At 38.1% G+C, this 22,529-nt stretch overlaps 2 protein-coding genes across 2 annotated transcripts in view; one reads left to right on the forward strand and one right to left on the reverse strand.

Moving 5' to 3' along the window:
- The window catches only part of LOC110062834 (short transient receptor potential channel 4-associated protein-like), an 11,603-nt gene extending 3,855 nt beyond the window's left edge, over window positions 1-7,748 (reverse strand). Inside the window, exons 1-22 of the mRNA XM_020769778.2 lie at window positions 7,505-7,748; window positions 7,281-7,412; window positions 6,886-7,011; window positions 5,461-5,527; window positions 4,968-5,029; window positions 4,529-4,614; window positions 4,076-4,143; window positions 3,794-3,904; window positions 3,410-3,475; window positions 3,152-3,214; window positions 2,838-2,918; window positions 2,649-2,716; window positions 2,459-2,524; window positions 2,139-2,227; window positions 1,847-1,895; window positions 1,664-1,722; window positions 1,499-1,554; window positions 1,266-1,311; window positions 917-1,000; window positions 692-782; window positions 388-525; window positions 75-183 (exon numbers count right to left, since the gene is read on the reverse strand). Of these exons, the coding sequence (XP_020625437.1) occupies window positions 75-183; window positions 388-525; window positions 692-782; window positions 917-1,000; window positions 1,266-1,311; window positions 1,499-1,554; window positions 1,664-1,722; window positions 1,847-1,895; window positions 2,139-2,227; window positions 2,459-2,524; window positions 2,649-2,716; window positions 2,838-2,918; window positions 3,152-3,214; window positions 3,410-3,475; window positions 3,794-3,904; window positions 4,076-4,143; window positions 4,529-4,614; window positions 4,968-5,029; window positions 5,461-5,527; window positions 6,886-7,011; window positions 7,281-7,412; window positions 7,505-7,591 (1,804 nt within the window). The 5' untranslated portion in view covers window positions 7,592-7,748. The remainder of the gene's footprint in view (window positions 1-74; window positions 184-387; window positions 526-691; window positions 783-916; window positions 1,001-1,265; window positions 1,312-1,498; window positions 1,555-1,663; window positions 1,723-1,846; window positions 1,896-2,138; window positions 2,228-2,458; window positions 2,525-2,648; window positions 2,717-2,837; window positions 2,919-3,151; window positions 3,215-3,409; window positions 3,476-3,793; window positions 3,905-4,075; window positions 4,144-4,528; window positions 4,615-4,967; window positions 5,030-5,460; window positions 5,528-6,885; window positions 7,012-7,280; window positions 7,413-7,504) is intronic.
- Window positions 7,749-17,139: 9,391 nt separating this feature from the next.
- On the forward strand, window positions 17,140-22,046 carry LOC110060197 (uncharacterized). The gene is made up of 2 exons (XM_020766957.2): window positions 17,140-18,005; window positions 18,931-22,046. The coding sequence occupies exons 1-2, from the start codon at window positions 17,402-17,404 to the stop codon at window positions 20,148-20,150; spliced, it is 1,824 nt and encodes a 607-aa protein (XP_020622616.2). The 5' UTR covers window positions 17,140-17,401; the 3' UTR covers window positions 20,151-22,046.
- Window positions 22,047-22,529: the final 483 nt, after the last annotated feature.

Raw genomic sequence — 22,529 nt, forward strand, 5'->3', positions numbered from 1 at the left:
TGATCTTGGAGGAAAATTGCAAACAGAGCTTGGCAATTTTTGGAGAGAGAAGTAAACAGGGCACACAGTCTTACCAGTGGAGAAGCGGCTTGACATGAAGTGTTCTTGAGATAACACCAGACAGCGAATCAACATGTTGGAATCCACTACATTTGAGGTCAGGATGGACACAAACTTCTCAAACTATGAATCAAACAAATTGAAATTAACAATAATCAATAAAGGCAGTATTTCTTAAGGCATTTTTTCAGTTAGCAAATTCTTCAGTTGGTTAGAATAAATGAGAAGAAGAGAAATTAACATATATAATAAAATATATAATAAAATTTTAGTAGTTTACTGGAACATTGACATCAGCATTTGCAGCATTAAATTGTGCTTGCTTACCTGTTTATCACTGATGACCTGGTCAAATCTCTTGAAGGCAAACAGATTAAACTTCATCAGCTCTCCAAGGAGATCAAAGCTACTTTGCAGAATTTCCTTGGGCTTCAGTTCATCACTTGTGATGTGATCAACAAGGTGCTAAAGGAGAAATGAAAAATTCAGGTTATGACATGCAGTGAACTAGTTTAGGGAGCAATAAAACTTATAAATGAAATTTAGAATTTGAATAAGTTTATAATTCATCTTTAATATGAATATGTTTTCAAAATAAAAATTTAAATAATCAAAATATCTCTATTAATACCTCAAGTAGTCCCCTCTTGATAAGAAACAACTGGTCTCCTACAGATGCTCTCCCCCGAAGAAATCCTTCAATTGCCCTTGAAAGCCAAAACCTTCAAAAAGATATCAGAAAAGAATTCAAATTAGTTTAACACTAAAAGTGCTAATTAACCTACTTCTTTTACTATTCTAACCTCTTTGCACTGAAGAACCAAGAAAAAATATGTTACAAAGAAAATGTAATTACCTTAGTGGTGCCGTTGTGGGACATCTAATCAGAGTCTCTAGAATTTTGGTAAGAAGTCCTTTTTCTCCAACACAACAGAGCTTTCTACAAGCAAAATGAAAACATATGATTATATTAATTGACTGATAAACAAAAGCAAAAGTTACCAGAATTGTACCAGTAAAATTTAACCATCATTTCTAAATTGGATTTATGGAACTGGCAAAGAAAAGAAATAATAATTATAATCATAAATTACAGGAGAAATAATTATTAAGAATTATAAATTAAAGGAGAAATAATAAGAATTATAAATTATAGGAGAAATAATTATAATTATTAATTACAAGAGAAATATCCATAGACAAACCTGTTGGTGTTGGATAAAGTTTCAGGAAGCTCAAGGCCATTTTGAACTGAAAAAAGGGAAAAAAAAATTAAACGGTCGCCACTAATGCATGATCACATTCTTTTACTAACAATGGTTTGCATGATTGTCTCTTTCAGCGATTCTCGAACAAGATATTAATGGATTAAAAATCTGCATACAAGTACATGTACATCAAACTTGAATATAAAAAATAAACTTTTAATTCCACTCACCATAAAGCTCCTGAAGTTCATCGACTTCTCTGGGAGTTAAAAGGAGGTGTTTATTCCTACAAACAGAGTTAATATGTTATAAATAATCAATTACAAGGTAAAATTGAAAACTAACTAAAATACAGCTTGAAATTTTAGGGAATAAAAGCAAGAATAACAACTTACTCGTGACGGTCACAAAAGCTGTGAACTAGTCGTAGAAACTGGATCTTTAATGCCGTTTGCTGAAAAAGAAATTATAATAAGTTAGACTCAAATGAGGACAAGAACACAGATCCTGGGTTCTATACACAAAAGTTTTTATCATTTATTTTAAAACCTATCTAAAGAAAGCTGTCAATATCTTACCGGTGTGCACTCATGATCTCCAATCTCTATGTCCATCAAATCTGGATTCCTAAAAGATAACATTAATTTAATTAAATACTTTTAAACTAATTTTTAAGTTAATGATTCCCAAACAGACTGATATCATGCAAAGAATGGTAGAGTTGAAAAGAAAAAGCTTTCTTTAGTCACCCACAGTAAAGTAGCATAAGACAGTTCTTCTTGGAGTTCTTTTTCAAATTGTCCTTTTTGTAATTATTTCTAGGGTTATCAGAGATGGTTGTGTTAAACGAATTTGACCCACAACACTTACATTCTTTCTGTTTCATTCAGCCATGACATCTTGTCAAACAACTGGCTCATTCCAGGAATCAATTTTAGCTCTGACAGCCTCTTCTGAACCTGTAATAAATCAATACAATAAAATTACAAGTTGATAATCAAATGGTCAAGTATTCAAACACTTTTTGTAAAGAATAACTGATCTTAGAGTTCCAAAATTATCAGAATTTTGATATTAATAATACTAAAAAATGAATTGCAATTTTTTCTAGATGAATAGTTCCCAATTACTATACAATAATATTTAATTAATAAATGCTTTTTGTTTCTTGTTTTCTTCACTTGACTTACAATTAATTTATGCTTTCCTGTCAAGAACAAACAGAGAACATAGAAGACCTCTACTTTGTGCATGACCTGCAAAGAAAAAAAAAAGATAAATCCCAATTAGTAACACATAATAAAAATATACTAAAATTCAGAGATTGCATCCTATTGAAGACCACTTTTTTAAGGTGCAGTCAACCACAAATGTACAAACCTCGTGTATGAGCTTGAACGAAGATTGTAGCCTCGGTGCTACTGAATCTGGTTCATCTAAATCTAAATCTGCAGCAGAAAGAACATATGAAAATAAGTTAGGCAAAATTCTGTTAATCTGATTTCAAATCAGTAAGTTTAATTAACACAATGCAATTACTGCACAGAGGAAACTAGAACTACAGCATACCCATATCACCATCTGACATGAGCACATTCTGTAAGAAGGTTTGGAAATCAAACATGTCCGGAAAATGGGACGATCTCTCCACTGCAAAACAACAGGGAGAAACCAATTGATTAGTATCAATTACAAGCACTTCTAAGAACAAGGAGATCTTTACTTCTTATTAGCATATTCATAAGAGCGAGGACAGGGTTACCATACACCAATTGATACACGTGTGCAACATACATGTATACACAACATTAGTCCAACAAAATCAATGGCAGCGGTGATTTACAAAATAAAAAAAATATACCTAAGTGGGAAACTCATCTTACCCATTGGTTGGCAGGCCAGCCTAACAATCCTTGGGAGGAACTCTTTTAAGCCTATAAGTGTTGCTGGAATAAAAACAAACAGAACATTTAAACAATATTATGTATAAGAACTGTCACATCCGAAATATTCCAATCTACATGGAAGTACACCTGTATATAATTATATGGTTACACAACACAATGCTCTGACATTTTGCACAATTTTATTGTCAGTCCTTTTTAATGGTGGCAATTAAAACGCGAAGTCTAAGAAAATACCTTGATTGTTATCAGCCACCTCCTTCTGGGACAAGCCTTTCTTATCCACTTCATCTTGAGCAAGTACTAAAAAATAAAATTTGTCACAGTAAACATCATTAAAGAAGCAAATTAGAAGCTAGAATTAAACATGAATAAGTATAAAGTCATTATCTAATGATTTAACTTTTCAAACACTCCAAGTCTTTCATATAAATTAAGTTCCTTTGGTTTCATTTTTTGTTGTTTACTTTACGCAGTCACATATAAGGTTAATCCTCAGACTTCCAAAAATAGACTTGCAAAAGAAATACATTGCACAATCATAATAATCAGAATTGTGGTCTTCATCAGTGATAATGATCTGACATGTCAGATAATGATGAAATATTTCTCAAAACTTACAAGTGCTTCTCTCCTCAACAGATTCCAAGTCAGACAGGGAAAATGATAAAACACGACAAAGGTTTGCCAACTGATTCTGGTCCAAGATGTTTAACAATTTTCTCATATTTGCTGAAATAAATCCATAAAACTCAATGTTAACAAAGGGCAAAATTTATTTATTAAGTGTAGAATTCCAACTTATACCCCGGTAAGTTATTATAAGTTATTAAACACAGTTAAATTGTTGTACGAAAACTAAGATGCAGGTACTGAAACATAAAAGAAAGGTTCGCAACTTACCAATACTATCCAGGTCGATAAGTTCTTTTCTTGAGCCAAAGAGATCCTCTAACACCACAGATGCATAACTATTTGGATGCATAAAAAAAAATAAATTAGCTCCCACATATAAATGCAAGTAGATGGGAATAGGCACTCGATGAAAAGACAAATCACAGTCAGAGAGTTTAATAAACCAGTTAAAATAGAATGAATGAAATAACAAAAATAACATGTACTGAGTAAACGTATCTAGCTGTTTGTCAACATCTGGCAAACGACTGTGCTACTCAGAAATGAGGTATGTGGATATTAATTACAATGATCTGGGAAGCTTAAAACCAGCCCGAAATTATTATTCCATTTCTCATCTATCAATATCTTCTATCACGTACAAACACTATTAGGTATTACTTCCGCAAAACTGTTAAACTTGATCAAACAAGGTCACCATATTGAAGGTTTAAGACTTACGTAAAGGTTTTCTTCTGCTCTAGAAGGGTGAATAAATGACTAATCAAATCATTCCTCTTTGCTAAATTAGTAGCAACTCCATCAACCTGCCAAATAAAAGTAAACCAAAAAGTGCTATTAAAAAAAGTGGATACAATTTTTTTATTATACATAAACATATAGATCTGTGACATCATACTGTGAAAACTCTCTTTATCAATTCCACTTGTTTCTTTCAATTCAAGTTCTGAGAATTTGGCGATACATCACAACAATAGCCTGCTTGCAATTGCAATATATATTTTGATTTTGCATTTTAAGTATTACATGTTCCCAATCAGTAGGTTCCCTGCAAGGAAAGTCCTCTAGCTCAAACAGTAGTTGTGACACTTGCATGAAGTTGTTGATGGATTAACTGTATAATAAAATGAAGGCAAATTCACTCAGAAAGTCGACTTACCACAAGACAAATATTATGGATGAAGTCAAGGCACAATGACCACAAATTATTTTGCTGCACTCCTGAAAAGTAAACAACTTAAATATCAATGGCATGTTATTAACATGTACGCAGGAGCAATGATAACATTTGATCCTTAAAGCATTTTTAAATGCTTTTTGGCTTAGACTTGTCACAAAACTTGAAATATAAGTAGATCTTCTGGAGATGTTGAAAGTCATTCTCCAAGACTTTTTAATCTGACTCATGAAAACAATGCTCTACCACCACATTGCATATAAAATGTCAATCTACTACAAAACATATGGCTCTTACTTTTTTAATAATTTTGACAATATGCCAATCACATAAAAAGTCATAATAGCAATTTTCCAATATTTGGATCTCTGCTGTTCTGGAAACATACAAGTCATGTACATGTCATTTCTGCATACAGCTGTACATGTAGCCTGCTATTCATTTGTTATTCATAACTTTACCACAGAGTACTTACTCGTTGGCCTTATCTTGCAAGACTTGAAACCATAAATGACAGGATAAAATAGGACTTGGATAACAATCTGCCATAAAATAGAAACATCCATGAATTAAAAATAAACCTTGAGCCACAGTTAAAATATGTATATATTAAAGAAAGACTTGTTAACTACAAAACTGCAGACTTCTGACATAGGCAAGTTCTTTTTCTTTTTTGTTTTATTTTAGGCAATTTCTTTATTGGTCGAATCAAACAGAACCCTAAAACCATCAAAAAGTTGTCAGAACTCAAATTATGAAAGCTTTGTTGAGTGACAAATTTCAAGATCATACCTTTAGTTAGCTACAAATAAAGAAGCCTAAGCTGTGTATTGCACTGTGATAAAACATGACGAGCATTTGAGAACACGAAAGAAATGTAGAAAACATGAGCCGCAGTCAAGTGTTTTCTACATTTCTTAAGTGTTATCAAATGTCCAGAGTGTTTTATCACGGTGTAATACATGGCTTAGGCTTCTTCATTTGCTTTATGATATAGAGGTAGTGTGGCGAAAAACAATAAAACACACTTTTTCTATGTTTTATACCCTGATAAAACATGGGTTTTTGACCAATCAGAGTGCACGCAGGGTCCTATCTATATTATAAATAAAATTCAAGCACAGTACGTCATGGCATATTCAATACTGACAACAAATACTAATAACATAGTGATACAGGTACATGCATGACAAAACTATTTTAACCAAAGATGATTAACCATACTAGTGAATCAAACATAAATTTGACTGTTATAAATTGGGACTGAAAATGTATCGACACATTGTATGGCAAATATATCTGAAAGTCATTCGCCACGGGTGAACTGAATTAACCGGAAGTGAAACTAAGACGTTTTGTCTGACCCATTGACACTAACACCATATTAAACCAGGAAGCAATTTTATATTTGTCTGATAAACCGATGATAAAGTAAGGACAAAAATGCTCTGAACTGGCAAAATAAAAGTTACAACCCTAGCTAAATAAATTATGCAGTGACAGATCGAAGGAATCATCAGGTTTGCCATGGAAGTGAAATCGACAACTACAGTGTTTCTCAATTTGTCAATACGTTTCATAAGCTTAAAATATATAAAACCACAGTCATGTGAAGGTAGATGAGCTGCTTGCTGGTAGAATACAATCTCACTTTCGAATTACGGAGACAACCTCTAAATAATGCGTTTTCGTACCTACGAACCCTACGATCTGGCATTTAATACAAACATTTTAGAACGGTGTTGAAATCTTTCGGAAACTCAGCGTGTTAATTAATCGACTTCCAAAGGAGTCATAAAACGTAAATCACTGACACCAGTTTATACTGCACAGAAAACATGAGCTTAAACTAACTGAGTGGCTTTACCTGGAGTTACAATAAATTCATAAGTTCGCTTACCTCGACTCCACCGAATAAATTTAAAACTTGACCGATTCGAAGCCTCTCCTTGGCAAAGAATGGAAGATCGTTTTCGTACAGCACACTGGTCATCGTCGGGTCAGAGTTGAAGAAACTTGACAGCTCCTACATTAACGTGAGAAATGAAGAAAAACCTTTGATGACTGAAGCTACAATAAATTTTATCTCGAAGGCTATTCTTGATAAAACAATTAAGCTTGTAATATTCAAAAGTTGCCTTAGATCGAACTAGCGTGATGAAACAAACAACGTAATCAAGCAATTTGACCGAGTAGTAGATTACAATTCCATTCAGTTGTAAAATTCGTCGAATGTTTAACGGTTAAACGAACTAGAAGTAAGTCTTATAAGCGAAGTATATATATATAAACTACCTTGACGTATCGGACACACTTCATGATGTTAAAACTCTGGGCGCTGCTGTTTCGTTCTAATTTGCCAAGAAGTAGAGGTATTTCCTTGAACTGCAGACGACGATCGACATCTTCGACGAACTCTCGAGGAAGCTGAAAGCAAGGACAGCGAGTTAATGTCAGTGCTGATGCACGCTTCGAGCTCAAGCCTGCCAAACTGTCTACTTTGTGGCTCTAAATCTTACCAAGTTCGTTCTGAGGCATCTTCCAGAGATTTGCGACGACATGATAGTCGCAGCGAGGTTTCTATTTCCACAACTCCTTCTCGCCATCGTAAATCAATAACAAGACAGTGAAATCGAGCAGCTAACTATGAATAACACTGGAGAGTCACGAGGTTGCAAGTTGCCAAGAGATCTTTTTGATCGAGATGTAAACTTACACGGCAGCCATTTTACTCTTATATATCTTACGCGCTTCTGAAAAGAGAGCGATCGTAGACGATTCAGCCAATGGAAATGCTCGGTCTTTACGTGCCGACAAGATAGACCAATCGTGAGCTTTCTTGTATTGAGACTATCAATTAGCGGTCGACGTTCCCGCTAGGCAAAATGGCGCGCACCGCCACGAAAAGGTGTACTTAAAAGACACTTTTAAGCGATAGCCGATAATCGAATCGTTTTGTAAAGGTTTGCGCTTTCTTTTCATTTTGAACAATGCAAAAGAACTATCCTTTTTGTCGGCGCGGTCGCTCTCTAACCGAGGGAAAGACTGTAGAGTTTGATTTTGCTGACAAACGCGACCCTGACCCGCGCCTACCCACGTGCGACTTTAAAAATAACTCAGAAGCATTACTGTTCAGTCATAACTGTTTCTGACCTCGTTTTATCGAGAAACAATTACTATCTTAACGTTTTACATCAAAATGTAACTCGCTTAAAGATATAAAGCTTGACTTTGAGTTCGTTTCTCGGAATGACATCTGACTACAAAAAACCGCCTCAGCAAACATCAAACTTTTCTCTAAAAATGTCGTACAGTTTCGATACAGTTCCTCTGACTTTGACAACTGATTAAGTTTAACTGGACGACGAGGCTAAGACTCTCGATATACTAGGAGTTAAAAAAGTTTCGTTTTCCCATTTTCAAATGCCGCGGCCTGATTTTCAAGCCGACAACCGGGCCCTTTCACTATTTACCTTTAATTTTGTCGGCTTATCAGGAACGTTTCAACCGAAATCAACTATTGTTAATTCATGTATTTGTTCTTCAAATCCTTTGTATTGTTGAATAAACGTAGAAGGCGGGAATTTCAAATACACTTTGAAACACCGGCGCGAGCCGGATGGATACGTATATAGGTCGAGTTTTTCAGACCAAAGAAACCGCCAAGCGTTTTTATTTTTATCTTTTCTTTTTTCTTATTACCGTTTCAAAAATACAATCTTTTCGGGTCATGCAGATTATATTTTAGTGTGTAATGATGATAAATCGCTCTTTGAAAATGAACGATCATAAAATAATAATCGATAGAAAAACATATAGATCGATTCCGTACTTCAGAGGACCTCTTCAATTATTGCGGCCAATTTCTTTAAAATTTCGCATTTGGAGAAGAAAGGAAAATGGCCAATGATAACTGAATAAAAATCGATAGAAAAACGTATAGTATCATATAGATTTTCTTCGATTGATTCCGTACTTCAGATGACCTCTTCATTGCGGCCGATTTCTTTTGCAGTCGGATAATTATTCTTTTAAAATGCATTTAAACCGAACAGATATGTCAGTGCCATGCCTTATACGTGTAGCCTTCAACAGAGACGCAGTAATTTGACATTATACCTTACTTTTCTTTACATGGAGAAATCCTCGCCGGTCTGTTAACTCAGCAATAGTGGCACTTGCATCAGACCTTCGGTGGAACACTCAAAAATTTTAATTATAAATATCGCCAAAAATATAAAACAAATAAAACGCTGAGCTTTTGGAAAAGAAATCTTCGTAGTAATTCACCCACTCTTATATCTGTTGCTTTTAAAGTCTCGAACAACACCAACAACTTTATTTGTACTCATTCAGTACAGTGGATAGTGGAATTCGCATTATATGTTAACTGGGTTGAGACAGGTGCAAAGGGGAGCGCTACGATATGTTCTAAACTGCTACCGCACTGAAGACAGACATTGAACATTACTGAGATACTGCGAGAGCTAAACTGGAAAACTTTAGAATTTAAAAGGAAAAGGAGTAGGCTCACAATACATGTTGTATAAAATATATAAGCTTCTTCTCCCACTGTAGGCTTAAATGGTCGACTACCTCACGCGCCCGCAGCCGGGACGTCAGCGCCACTTCCAACACAAACCCTCGTTTGCTGGGTCGGGTTGTTCGAAAGCCGGTTAACGCAAAGCAAGGACCTAAAGTTAACTGCGAAGTATTAAAGTTTCTTGTATAAAAATGTTTTTGACTGCTTATGCTTTGATTAGTTTGAGATCACGTTAGCTCAAATTAACTGAAGGACAAACAAGAGAAACAGAAAACCTCATCGAAAAGTTACAAAACTGAAATCAAAATTCTCACTAATCTTGGGTTGTTAATCGGGCTGTAATTTGAACAACCCGACCCTGGGGCCCGTTTCTTGAAGGTCCCGAAGAGATTTCGCACCAGGAAAGCCGTAACAAAATCTCGAACCTTATTATGATTATAGAGACGTTTTATTCACGCGTTTTCTTATTCTTGATATGAACAAAGCTTCCCTTCATAAGTTTCAGGCGTATGCACTTCTCCGTTTTTCGATACAGATGAACTAAAAATAGCTTTACGGGCCCGAAAAGCTTCCAGGGCTTTTGAGAAACGGGCCCCCGGGTATTCTAACCTAGCAAATTACCACTAGTTTTCTTTTTCCTCAGGGCCGGGCTGTATGTGTGAGAGACTGTCAGAACAACTTGCCACTGAACAAAATTGAGCCAGATTATATGCTTACTTTTAAGACCAATCTGGAAAACTTACTGCAAACTAGCAAATTTATTTATTTTTATCACCGTAAAAGGGCAAGTAAATACCTGTAAATAAATATACTGGCGGAACAAGGATCATTATAAACAAGCGCCCATGATCACAGGGCTCATGTAATAAGATAACAAATGTTGACGTATAACTTAAACGGGCTCAGTCACGGTGTTTTGAGTTATTTTGGCCACATACAAAATTACCTTTAAATGGTAGGAAACCTGAAAATAACATTGTAATAAGATAGAAAAGCACCAAAGAGATAATGATAAACCATAAAGGAACAAGGACCGCTAAGGATGGAGAAGATTGACACGGATTACAAACGATGAATTTGAAAAAGTGAGGCTAAGCTTTTCAATATGCCTAACCCGTGACGTAGCTCCTTGAAGTTTACAACTAGAAATAATTTCAACTTTAATGAGCAAAACTTTAAAACGCCTTCTTATCCTTACACTACGATTTTTAGCCACTATGCTCTCTGCCCGATTACGAAATGAATAATTTCAGTGATTGACTGACTGATTGACTGACTGACTGGCTGACTGACTGACTGACTGACTGACTGACTGATTGACTGACTGACTGACTGACTGACTGACTGACTGACTGACTGGCTGACATGACTGACTGGTTGGCTGACTCAATCAACCATGGTCTAAGTATTCAAGCGTTTAAAATATATTTTTCGTCCGCGTAGTAGGAATAGACATCTTGCATCGTTCGTACAGACTTATACCAAGACTTGCAAAGTTACATTTATTTGATAATTGAAAACTGCCGTGCATAGTCCAGTTGCTTAGGCTTACGTTTTCACTGAGCTTTCCTCGCCCTTACAAACACGGTAAAACACGCCCTCAGTTCTGCTTGTAGAATCATTAAATAGAAGAACTTCGTCAGCTATATGTAACGTCTGCGAAGGTGTCTTCAGTATTAGTATGACCGACGAAATCAATGCTTATATAATAATTTCAGAAGCAATTCAAGACCGATAAATGTAGATGACAAAACGCCATTTGTATTGCGTGTCGGCTGAATACACATTTTGACAAAATCGCCTAGTGTATCCAGCCGTTGAACTGGGGTTAGCATCTTAGTTTTAGACCTAATCCTTATCTACCATTAGCAAACAAGAAGTGTAAAAAAACTCACTTCGGCGTTTTTGTTTGTGGCTTGGTTTGTCGCTTAGTTAGTTCATTTGATCTAAGCTAATCAAGACAATCTGATTTTCGCTCGAAAGCTTCGGTTCGAAGCATTGACTTTAATGTTGTGGTTCCTCATGCAAGAGACCATCGTCTCTCGGTTTTCATGAGAACGAAACTCAGACCTAAGGAAAATTGCACTAAAACACGGGTGAAATAAGCAGTCAGGAATTCTCATTTGGCTACAATTGCAAACGTCTTATAATCTGTGCCAACACTCTGGCGTTAAGTTAATTAATACTGCATGTTCGGGAATGCGGGTTGTTGCCGAGCCGAGATCAATGAAAACTGGGTCGGGTTGTTCAAAGCCCGATTAAACCAACTCAGTATTAGCGAGAAATTTGACTTGGGTTTTCTAACTTTTGGGTGAGTTTATCTGTTTCTATTGTTTGTCCTTCAATTTTGAGCTTGAGTAGTCTCAAACTATTGTAATTAACGTAATATGCGTATTGTCTGTAGGGTCTGCGTTGTAAGTATACTATTATAGTAGTTATCCGTAGGTCTTGCATGTAGCGTAAGTTAACTAGTATTATATGTAGTAAGCAAATAGATAAAAGAAAAAAAAAATTAAGTATCGATCTTTTGCCTTGCAACGCGGAAAATAGGCAGAATAAAGAAAAGCTTGGAACCCTGTCATCGCTTATCGGGTTGCTGATTGCCGGTGAGAAAAGCTGGTGTTTTGTATAACACATCGCGCGCAACTCAACAAGTCCAACAAAAAGTGGGTTACGGGAATATCCAGAAGAAAACTCTAATTCTATAACTCGCGTTTGAAAAACTGTGTTCACTTGGGTTGCCTTGTATAATAAAGCGAAATGAAGTGAGCTTGGCTAGTCGAGGAGGTAGCGAAAAGATACCGCGTCTTTTCGTTACACCACGCCGCCATTTTATTGGCGGGAAAACAAATGGTGGGGCGAGTACTAGAAAAACCGGCGAGGGAGGCGGCTTTGTTCTCTTAAATTGCGTGCCTCTGGCCTTTTATTTGCTTCTCACTGGAAGTAGATTGCTGGCAGTGGCCGATATTTCACCACGAGGACGTATCATAGAACTGTAATAACAACAAATAGTTTGTGACTACATCTGCCTAAATTGTATTTGTAATATTGAGTGCCAGGGTAGAAATTTAGTTCCTCGGGCTGCACTGTTACGTTGCATGCCCACAATGCCGATTGGACCTGGATCAGTCCGTACAGAGTAAAATAATAACCGTACTAGGGGACAGTAGATTTTGGCTCATGGAGGCTCTGTTGCAGTCGGTTTGAATTTGACGAGCGACTGTTTACATCCGCCGACATCTGGGGAAGTCATGATTCTTTCTATTAAGGTGAATTCTTTTGCGTCATTGACAGAAAATGTAAGAAAGAAATCGCCATGCATCCGTGTTCAGTTATTTCAAATCACTATCATGCGGCCTTGCTGGATTTTAACTTCAGTGAAGGTAAACTGGGATAAGCGTGAATTTTGAGTTCGGTTTTGTCACTTGTCAGTGAGTTTTCTGTCGATATTTTCTATTCTTCAGGCCGAGTTGTTCGAAAGCCGATGAACACTTAGCCAGGATCAAAGGGGAACCGAAGTATTAATTTTTCTTGCATAAAAATGTTTTTCAGCTAGAGATGATGGTTAGTATAGTTACATTACTTACAAACCTTGCGGTAATCACAAAAAATTCCCTACTTACAAAACTTACGGTGCTTGCATTGCTATATAACCAGACTTTGAACTGACAGACTGTGATAATTAGTGTAGACTAACTGATTTCTACAGGATATATTACGCGCAACCAAACGTTACTCGTTCGCACTCTCCTACGGAAGGGTTGCTATGCGGGTTAATCATTTGGTTGCGGTCTGATTTTCCAGTGCAATAGGACCACAACTACATGAGCACCACAGTGCTCACTCCGACGGGCACCTCACTCAAAGAAGGGACATGGCAGTTATTGTATCATAGCTTACTAACGTTATGAATTCTTTTATTATCCAATTTTCCGAATCCACTGGCTGTCAGAACACTGCTAAGATCGAAAAAATGGATTTTTTTGTTAACTTCATTGCTTTTAAAGTGTCGATATTTAACCAAAGGTATTTGTCACTAGATCTTTACTGTACAACAATAATTAATAAATAATAATCATCAGTGTGATTTAACCCAGCGCTGACACTCTTCTAAAGAAGAGACTTACTTGCGTCAAGAAAACAAAACCATGGAAACAAGAATAACAACCTGTCTGACTTGGCTCGTTTCAATGTAGTTCGCGACTGAAGAGTGTTCTGCAATTGAAATTCGATGTTTCATACACGTACCGCAATTCCCAATTGCAAATGTTTTTGTAAACCAAGGCTCCATTTGTCTGAACGCTTAATTATGCCAGGAGGTTATTTAGTTTAGTGTGTTTCAGATCTATTGAACACTTTGAGTGGTTGCTTCAAGCCGAATCACGCCATTTCAAGAACAACAATACCTACATTTTTCGGCGGTTTCATTCCAATGTCTTAATATTAATATACACAGTTCTAAACAAAGCTGTTACGAGGATTGAATAAATGTGTATTCGCTACAATAATTATTAATAACCAAAAGGTCTAAACAGATCCAAGAATGAACGGTGTTACCGCTAACCCGGCCACTAAACGTCACGATCAACGATACCTCTGAAATTTATAATCCTGTTGCTGATATATGAGATCTAAAGGGCAAATCGGCAACATTAAAATGATAAAGAAATGTACACTGGTCAGAGGCTTAGCAAAGAAGTAAATAGCAATCGAACGAGTAATCGAGTGAAATAGCATTAACATGAAATACTTCCTTATTAGGATTCAGAAGTAATCACTGAGTGTTCTATGAGCAAACTCGGGAATGTAAAAAGTGAATGAAATGTATCTAAAACATGAGCTCCTGATATAAAACGTATGTAAAATCATTTACTCGCAACAATAACGTGTAAAGAGATTTACCATAAAGAATTTCACGCACCAAATTAAACCAAATGAATTGAACAACCAGCAAACTCAACATGCAAGTCACCAGGTGTAAGTGTCAAATAGCAAATCCTGTTCGCTCTTAATAAGCAAAGGCACCCCAAGCTCGTAAAAGTAGCGTCCTTTTATGTATATACTAGCACTGAGGTAACGCAACAGTCGAAATATAAGGATTTGTATAGGAAAATGGTTCTATTCTTAAGCGTAAAAAATAATAAAACATGAATAATGAAAATAAACCTACCTCACTTGAAGTGTATGTTTCGTTGTTAAAACAACCGAATAAATAGTTTGACGTCAACCTTAGGCCTCCTGAAAAGAGATAGCCACCAAAATGGGGGAAGTTAGATCCACATGAATTAATAACGGCGAAAAGTACAGCGTTAAACCAGGGCCTAAAAGCGGAGAATAATCCAACAAGGAAATTTGACCATTTCACCAACATCAGGTATAGACGGTCTTAAAATTGGTAAATCCTTCCAGAGCAAGCGCTTAGAGATGGACGTTTAAAAAACAAAAGAGCCACAACAAATCGCATATATATAGCAAAAGATCGTAATAACAGATCTTTTGCTATGTGTATGCGATTTTTCAAACCCGGGCCACCCCCCTTTAGGTGAAGCAAAAAATTAAAACAAACGAAAAAGATGATGATAACGGCACACTCTGGACAGGCACCTTATTGTAATCACAAGTATTTTCATTTTTCCGTGGAACCTCGATTTAATGAAGCGCCAAGTGATTGGGGAAATTGGTGTGTTATATCTATGGTTCGTTATATCGAAAACCTCGATAAAAAGAAATTGCGCCAAAACAACCAAGATGATCGTAAGGAGAAGTCCACTCCAAGAAACTTACTTTTTTTTCTTCGCCCATAGCAAGTAAACATTCAGCTTTTCCACCCACCGAAGTTTCAGCCTCTAATGTGCCTGCTATCCTGAAGAATTCGTTTTGAAAGAAGCGACTTCGGAGGCCGCCATTTTGAAACTGTACTCTGGCAGCCAAGTCATGTTTATGTGACGTAATTTCGTCCGACTCGGAATTGGCAGGAAGGAGAAAAACCTACAACTGACTTTGCATCCTTCCCAAGGTCGGCAAAATGTATTTCTTCCAAGCGATTATCCACACTGCTATCTTTTCGGTGTTTGGAGCATGTTTGGCTCAAAATAAAAATACATTTGGCTCAAATGTTTGGCCAGAGCAGCCATAACCCAGAGTGGTAGTTAAAAGGCTTGTCGGAAGCCATTTGAACAAAATCTCTTGGGCGGAATTACGTCACGAAAACGCGGCCTGGCTGCTGAGTGTTTTTCAAAATGGCGGCGACGATGTCGATTTTTGGGCTTCTTTGGAGACGAATTTCGTAATGAAAACCTCCAATTCAGAGGCCGAAAGTTCGGTGAGTGGCTAAACTTAGTGCGAAGTTTTTTTATTAGCGTTGACCAAAAATATAGTTTTTTGGGGGTGACCTTCTCCTTAAGGGTGTTACGTTGCGCTACGCCGCATTTCTGGATCTGAACAATTACTGTAAATACCACTTGTGCTTTAATGTCTGTATAAAGTTACAGCGCAATTCGCAGATCTGTGCAACAATACTGACACTTTCATCCTCCCAGAGTCCCTCAATAGTTTCAGTACTAGCGCTCGTTGGATATGAGATGATAGAGAGCTAGACTGCAAAACAGTCGTATTTTTTGCGAGTGCGGGCGACGGTAAATATTCGAACGAAAGGTCTGAAGCGAATGTAAAAACGGCGAAGGAGAATGGAGAGAGACGCTACGGGCGTGTGAGGCTCGCGCGCTTCACACGCGAGGGTCGGAGGATCCAAAAACGACTGTTTTGCAGTCTAATAAAGAGCCAACTCGGCGCTTGGCGCCTCGTTGGCTATAATTATCTCGTGTCCAAGGAGCGCGAGTGGAATAATTTTTTATTGAAAACGCCCCCAAAATATGGAAAACTAAACTAAAATAAAAATAGAAACGCCAAAAAAAAATCACGCGTAATCTTACTATGTTTGTAGAGCATGGTACAGTGGCTCATAACCCATGATGGTTAAGCCAATGAAAACTTTCGAATTGCACTATCCAATGATCCAGTTTTTAATGAATATGTTTATTCAAATTCTGCGCTGTTATTGGCTACCCATGAGGGAAAGATGAGGCTATCTTTGCCAGTTCGGGATCACGCGCTGTGTCCCTCAAGAAGAATTTCCTTAGAATAAAAATGTCCCCACATAATAAATCTTTTATTGACCAAAGATGGCTGGATATTTCTCTCGTTTTTTTTTTTTTTTTTTTTTTTTTTTTTGCGTGGTTATGCATGTGGACCTCGACTCCGTCTCGGTCCGTTCACACGGAAAGAGCTTGGCCAATATCCAGCCATTTGACATCACGCTTGGTCAATAACAACCCACATATATGCTATATATGGTAAATTCCACTAATTGAGGTAAATTCCCAGAAGACGCCATCGCTCTTCTTGGAATTTTCGGATAGAAACACCGAGGTAGTTGAGAAGTTCACGGATCTAGGACAAAGCACTTCGTTCCACTACATTTTGGCGGGAAGAAATGAACTAGTTAAGCTTTCAATAGATACCCTTCTCTTGATCGCTCTTCATCTACAGATCATTTCCGGGTTAAAACTTGTAGGATTGATTATACTGAGCTATTTGGTCACGCAACGCAGTAATTACTTGACATGATCTTGCAAATTCTCGGAAAAGGAGAATACATTAATTTATAAGTAGTAGCCAATAGCTTTGCATTTGCAAGAAAACAACGATGATACTGATAACAATCAATTAAGCGTTTTTGCAGCCAACATTGGGATGTTGCAGTCAGTCCTTTAAAAATACTTCAACATTTTGTAAAGTGACTATTCTCCCTGATAGAGGTCACCTAAATTAATCGTTGCAAAGGGAAATCTTAAGTTGATTAACGATCCCGTGGATGTCAGCAATGAACAGAGCTGGTTACTGTTGGAGATGTGAGGCACCCTGCACTCAAAGGTGTGCGCGTTGCCGCGTAGCCTTCTACTGTTCTAAGGTATGTCAGAAACAAGACAAATGGCGACATGAACCCAACTGTGATGACGCTGTGCTGAAGACGGAATGTTCCAGCTGCGGTGTTGAACGAGAAGGAATGATGAAATGTTCCAGCTGCCTGAAAGTTTATTACTGCAACGTGGAATGCCAGAGGAACCACTGGGCAAGACACAGGTCATCGTGCCATAAAACGTCGGAGGAAACAATCAAACTAGTTGAACGAATGAAGAAGTTCCTTGACATGAAGGAGTTGAACACTGGCCTCTCGGCGACATATTACTGGGGTAATACACCGGCTGTGGATCTAATCAACTTGTCGATGAACGAAGGAGAGGAGTACTCCAGCCCGCTTGCTCTGTTGTTGTGTGGAGTCGGTGATCCCAGGAATGTTCTGTTGACCACTGCATCTTTACCTGATGCTTATAAACAACAAGTAACGTTCGTGTTGAACGACATCTGTCCTTGCACCCTGACCAGAACAGTCTTGCTACTGTACATGCTGTACAAAGGTATGAACAGTATCCCTAAAATATTGTTCCAAGTTCAGGTGTACCGCTGAGCTTACTAGTGAATTAAAGTCGTAGATGGCAGCTACTAACTATACGTAATTCACTCAGCAGGTTCCAAACGTTTTTTACAACTTAACACCCATCCTTGACTATTACATAATTCTCGTCAGTATCTCTTAATTTGTTTTCACTATTCAGTGCGAATATGCTCCTGTCACTCAGTATTAAGATTGCTCCTTGTCTCTGTTGCTAGGTAGCCACTTTCCTACTTGTCTGCATATATCTTCGGTCGCTTTTGAAATGTTCCAATGCACTATTTTGTTCGGCACTCAATGACTATAAAATGTGAGCAAATGCAAAAAGAAAAGTTCTAAATATAGTATGCTTTAGTTCATTAGAAGACCCAAGTATGCCAGCCAGCTAACCGGGCATGTACACCACGGGCCAGGAGCCTGGCTAAGCGGGCAACAAACTGCTCATGTGCTTCTCGTGTTTATTAGTAATTCAATTTTTTATTAGTAATTCAATTTCGTCTCAATTCATTAGCATGTATTTTAAGTTTACGCTCTGGTTTTAGATTAGCTTACGGGGGAGGGGGCCATTATGTAAACTACTGAGTCATCAGTAATCAACGTTACCCTCGTAAAATTAACTGTCATCATCATCATCATCATCATTATTATATTTATTACTATCATTATTATTATTATTATTATTATTATTATTATTATTATTACTATTATTATTATTGTTGTTATCGTCATCATGTAATACCAGGAGCCTGGTAATACTGGGCTAAAAAGTCATTCTGGCAAACTGTGCTAGCCGACTCCGGGATGGCGGTTTATGTAATCAACCTCGCTCCCAAGGCGTTTCCTTGGGAACGAGGTTGAGCTCCTAACAGCTGATGTTTGACTGATTATAGGAGGGGCTGATGTAACTCATACAGTGATTCGTGTTTGGTACTCGCTGTGTATCTCCGAAGAAGACTTTTCTTCGCTCTTGTCAGCGCTTCAAGACCTCGTCACTACCGAACTGCATACCCTCACTGAAGACGTAATGGAGATTTCTGCTGACCAGTGGAGCAACCTAAGGGACGTTTGGGTCACGTGGCTACGCTTGGCAAAGCGGAAGGGACCATGGGTGGCGAACCTGAGACGAGAAGCGATCTTACGTGATTCAGGGAGAGAGAACGGAATAGAAACCTACTTGCACGCCATTCCCAAAGAACACAGGGTTTCGGCTCAACGATTTTTCAACACGGGGATCTTTCCGTCGACAGGAAATGCTGAAGAGCTAAGCAAGCAAAACCCCACCTTAACAGGTCGTGGATATCACTGGCTTTCCAGTATCTCTGAATATCATTACAACATACCAATGGATGTGTTGCCTTTCACCGGCTGGGATTTCAGTGCCATCAAGAAAAGTTGTCATGTCGATTCTCTACCAGAAATGTACAGCATCTACCTATCTCAAATCATACACAAGGTAGTTGGAAAAATGAAGAAAGATCAGGTCAAATTCCAGTTCATTCTGGCTGACGTTCTAAATATCGAAACTTTTCTTCCTGCCAGTCTCAAATACGACCGCATCACCACCTCCAACCTGTGGGATTACTGCCCTCTCACTGTTTTACTGACGCAATTCAAAGGCTTCTTAAACGGTACCAATCCTCACGCAGTCATGCTGACCGAGACGGATAACTGGGTTCGAAATTTCATGCCGGAAGTGGTGCATGTTTTGCCGCAACTTTGGGGTATCGATGACCTCATACGGAAAGCTTTACATGACACGCAAAATCCAGAACTTGCAAATTCATCTGGGATGTCAGCTGTGGTGGAGTACTTTAACATAACCAGTGAATTTCTCATGTTTCTGCGTGCTTCCTTGCTGACCTCAAGCACCGACAAAGACTTGACTTCCCTCAAAAGGAAAAATAAAATGCCTTCCGTAAAATCTCTTGTTGGTTCACTGGGTCTGCATCTCCGCGACTTCACTAGAAACCAGAACACTGTGTCTCCGTTTAAATGGGCGTTGAACTGTCGTCGTGTCACCATGTTGAGAGGCTTTGAGAGAACATTGGAATGGAAGCTCAGTCCTCTAGACAGCCAAGCTAATAAGAGCGATTACTATGAAACAGTATGAAACAAAGAACTGATGAACAGCTCTGCTATTCTTTTGTACTTTCGACTTTTCGAAATTTTTATGATCAATTACTCATAATCTGTAATCAGGCGCTCTTTTTTCCGGAAGCACGGGAAAGGGCGAGGGAGAAAACAGAGCCCCCGATGGCAGGTTAGTAGCAGTTCGGGAATAAGGATCATTTAAAGCAAATGCTCGTTGACGTACCCGAACAGTTTCCGAGTCTTGCTACCCCGGAGAAATTTGAAAACGCACTTTTATTTCTGCGGGTACGCCTACCGACCATACATGTCCGTTATATAATACTTTTAAATTGTGCTGAGGGAATTTTCACCGTGTATGAATAAGGTTATCAATCGATCAATCAATCAATCAATCAATCAATCAATCAGCCAATCAATCAATCAGTCAATCAATCAATCAATCAGTCAATCAATCAATCAATCAATCAGTCAATCAATCAATCAACATCAATGGAACTTTAAGAAAGTGCTCTTCAAACCGGATGAATCTGAAAACTCTGGCTTTGCGTTTTAGCTTGGACGGAAAACATTTTCAAAACGGAGCTTCACAAAAACGATGAGATCACGATAAACATGTGATTTCCCTGATCGGTGATTGATGTGTTTTCAAATTTTCCCGGCGTAGTACAGTGCGGATGGAAAACATTTGATGCGTTTTACCATGGTCGAACTTCTCCACAACGGCGACCTTGGGGACAGACGAAAGTGACCATTGTGGAGAGGTTGCCGTTATAGGGTGGTGAGGGTGCAACATTTTATTTTTTTGTAACAAAAATACTCGTTGTAGCAGATAAAGAAGTAAGATGATAAAAATATATCAATAAAACATAATTCAATTAAGCAGAAACCGAGACCAACGACGCACGGTACTGATCAAGTTTCGTGACGGAAAACCTCCTTTTCTCGGGTTGTTCGCACTCGAACACCAAGCCAGAACACTCTTTAGTTTCAGTTCCTAGGTCTTCCTAATCTTGTGACCTCAGGTCGTTTTCATATGAATCGAAGCGAAGCGGTCAACTGAAATAATTACATTAAGAAAGCACTAAATTGCAATTGAAAGGAATCACAAATGATTATGCCAAGCTATCTATAGCTCTCACTAGAATCACAACTGATTTACGCAACAATGTAACTATCAACATCAGTAGACTGCAGCTCAGTTACCAACGTTCGCTGGTCTTGATTTTCCAACGAGAATTTTAGCTAGCTTAACTTGTCTTACGATCTTGATTACAAGGAGTATTAGCTTGAACTGAACACGAACTATGTTTGCCTAACATTTGATGCATTAATCACGGTAGCGTCAATCAAATGAGAAAATATTTCTCAACTTTAACGGAAGCGGTGGTCAGCGTGTCGCTTTCGCAATTCAGCGGTCCCGGGTTCGAGTCCCGCTCTGACTACCACCCGGATTTGTTCTCGGTAGTCCCGAGTTCAAATCCTCGGCCACGCTTGTAAATAGCCAACTGGTTTGCCTCCGGCCAGTTGGGATTCTTAAAAATGTTATGTTCAATTGGAATTATTTGTTTCAGTTGTTTGCTCGGTCCCACTAGTGCTATAAACATTGCCGAGGGTAAATAAAGATTAGATATATTTTTTTATTTTCTCTGGACCGTCTGCCGGGACAGAAAAAAGTGGCTGTTGTAGAGAGGTGACCAGTAGTGGAGGTTTCCATGACTTCAATTGCAACATTAGGGGGCCCATTGGCCCATTGATTTGAAACGTCAAGGTACCAGCTACCCCCTCCCCCAACTCTTCCAAATAAATGCGCTACAGTACATGGTACCCTTTAGTGTGACGCAAAAAAGGTCGAAAAACTGAAACGGGGAAAATGAGAGACTGGGAACCAGTTAACTATAAGCTCCCCCCCCCCCCCCCCCCGCAAAAAAAACAAAAAAAAAACAAAAAAGTCGACGGTCTTGTTTTAGGCCTCTGTAGCTGTGGACGTATATATAGCTATATTCAAACGGGAAATGTTTGGCGACAAAACACAATGAAACATTGTTTGATAACCAAACATGTTGATGTATCAAACATGTTTGACCACGATCCAAACGAACAAAATGTTTTGCAATGTTTGATAGAATGTTTGTCAACCTTTAAGTCTCGCCAAACATGATGAAACACCATCAAACAAGGTGTCCAAACGGCAAAATGTTTGGTAACGAAACAATGTTTGATCGCATTTTATCGCCAAACATTTCTCGCTCTGTTGCCTTCCCACCCCACGATTCTCCCCTATTTTTTTCGCACGCCTTTTTTCGCGCTGAGCGCCAACTAACTGAACATCAGATCTGGAAGGGGCTATAACAGACGCTCATTTACGAGCTTGGGAATTTTGAGCTAAAGCGCAATTTGA

Source organism: Orbicella faveolata, unplaced genomic scaffold (genome assembly GCF_042242905.1).
Source record: "Orbicella faveolata isolate gen_17 unplaced genomic scaffold, um_ofav_v1 contig_3, whole genome shotgun sequence".
NCBI classification, from domain to species: domain Eukaryota; kingdom Metazoa; phylum Cnidaria; class Anthozoa; order Scleractinia; family Merulinidae; genus Orbicella; species Orbicella faveolata.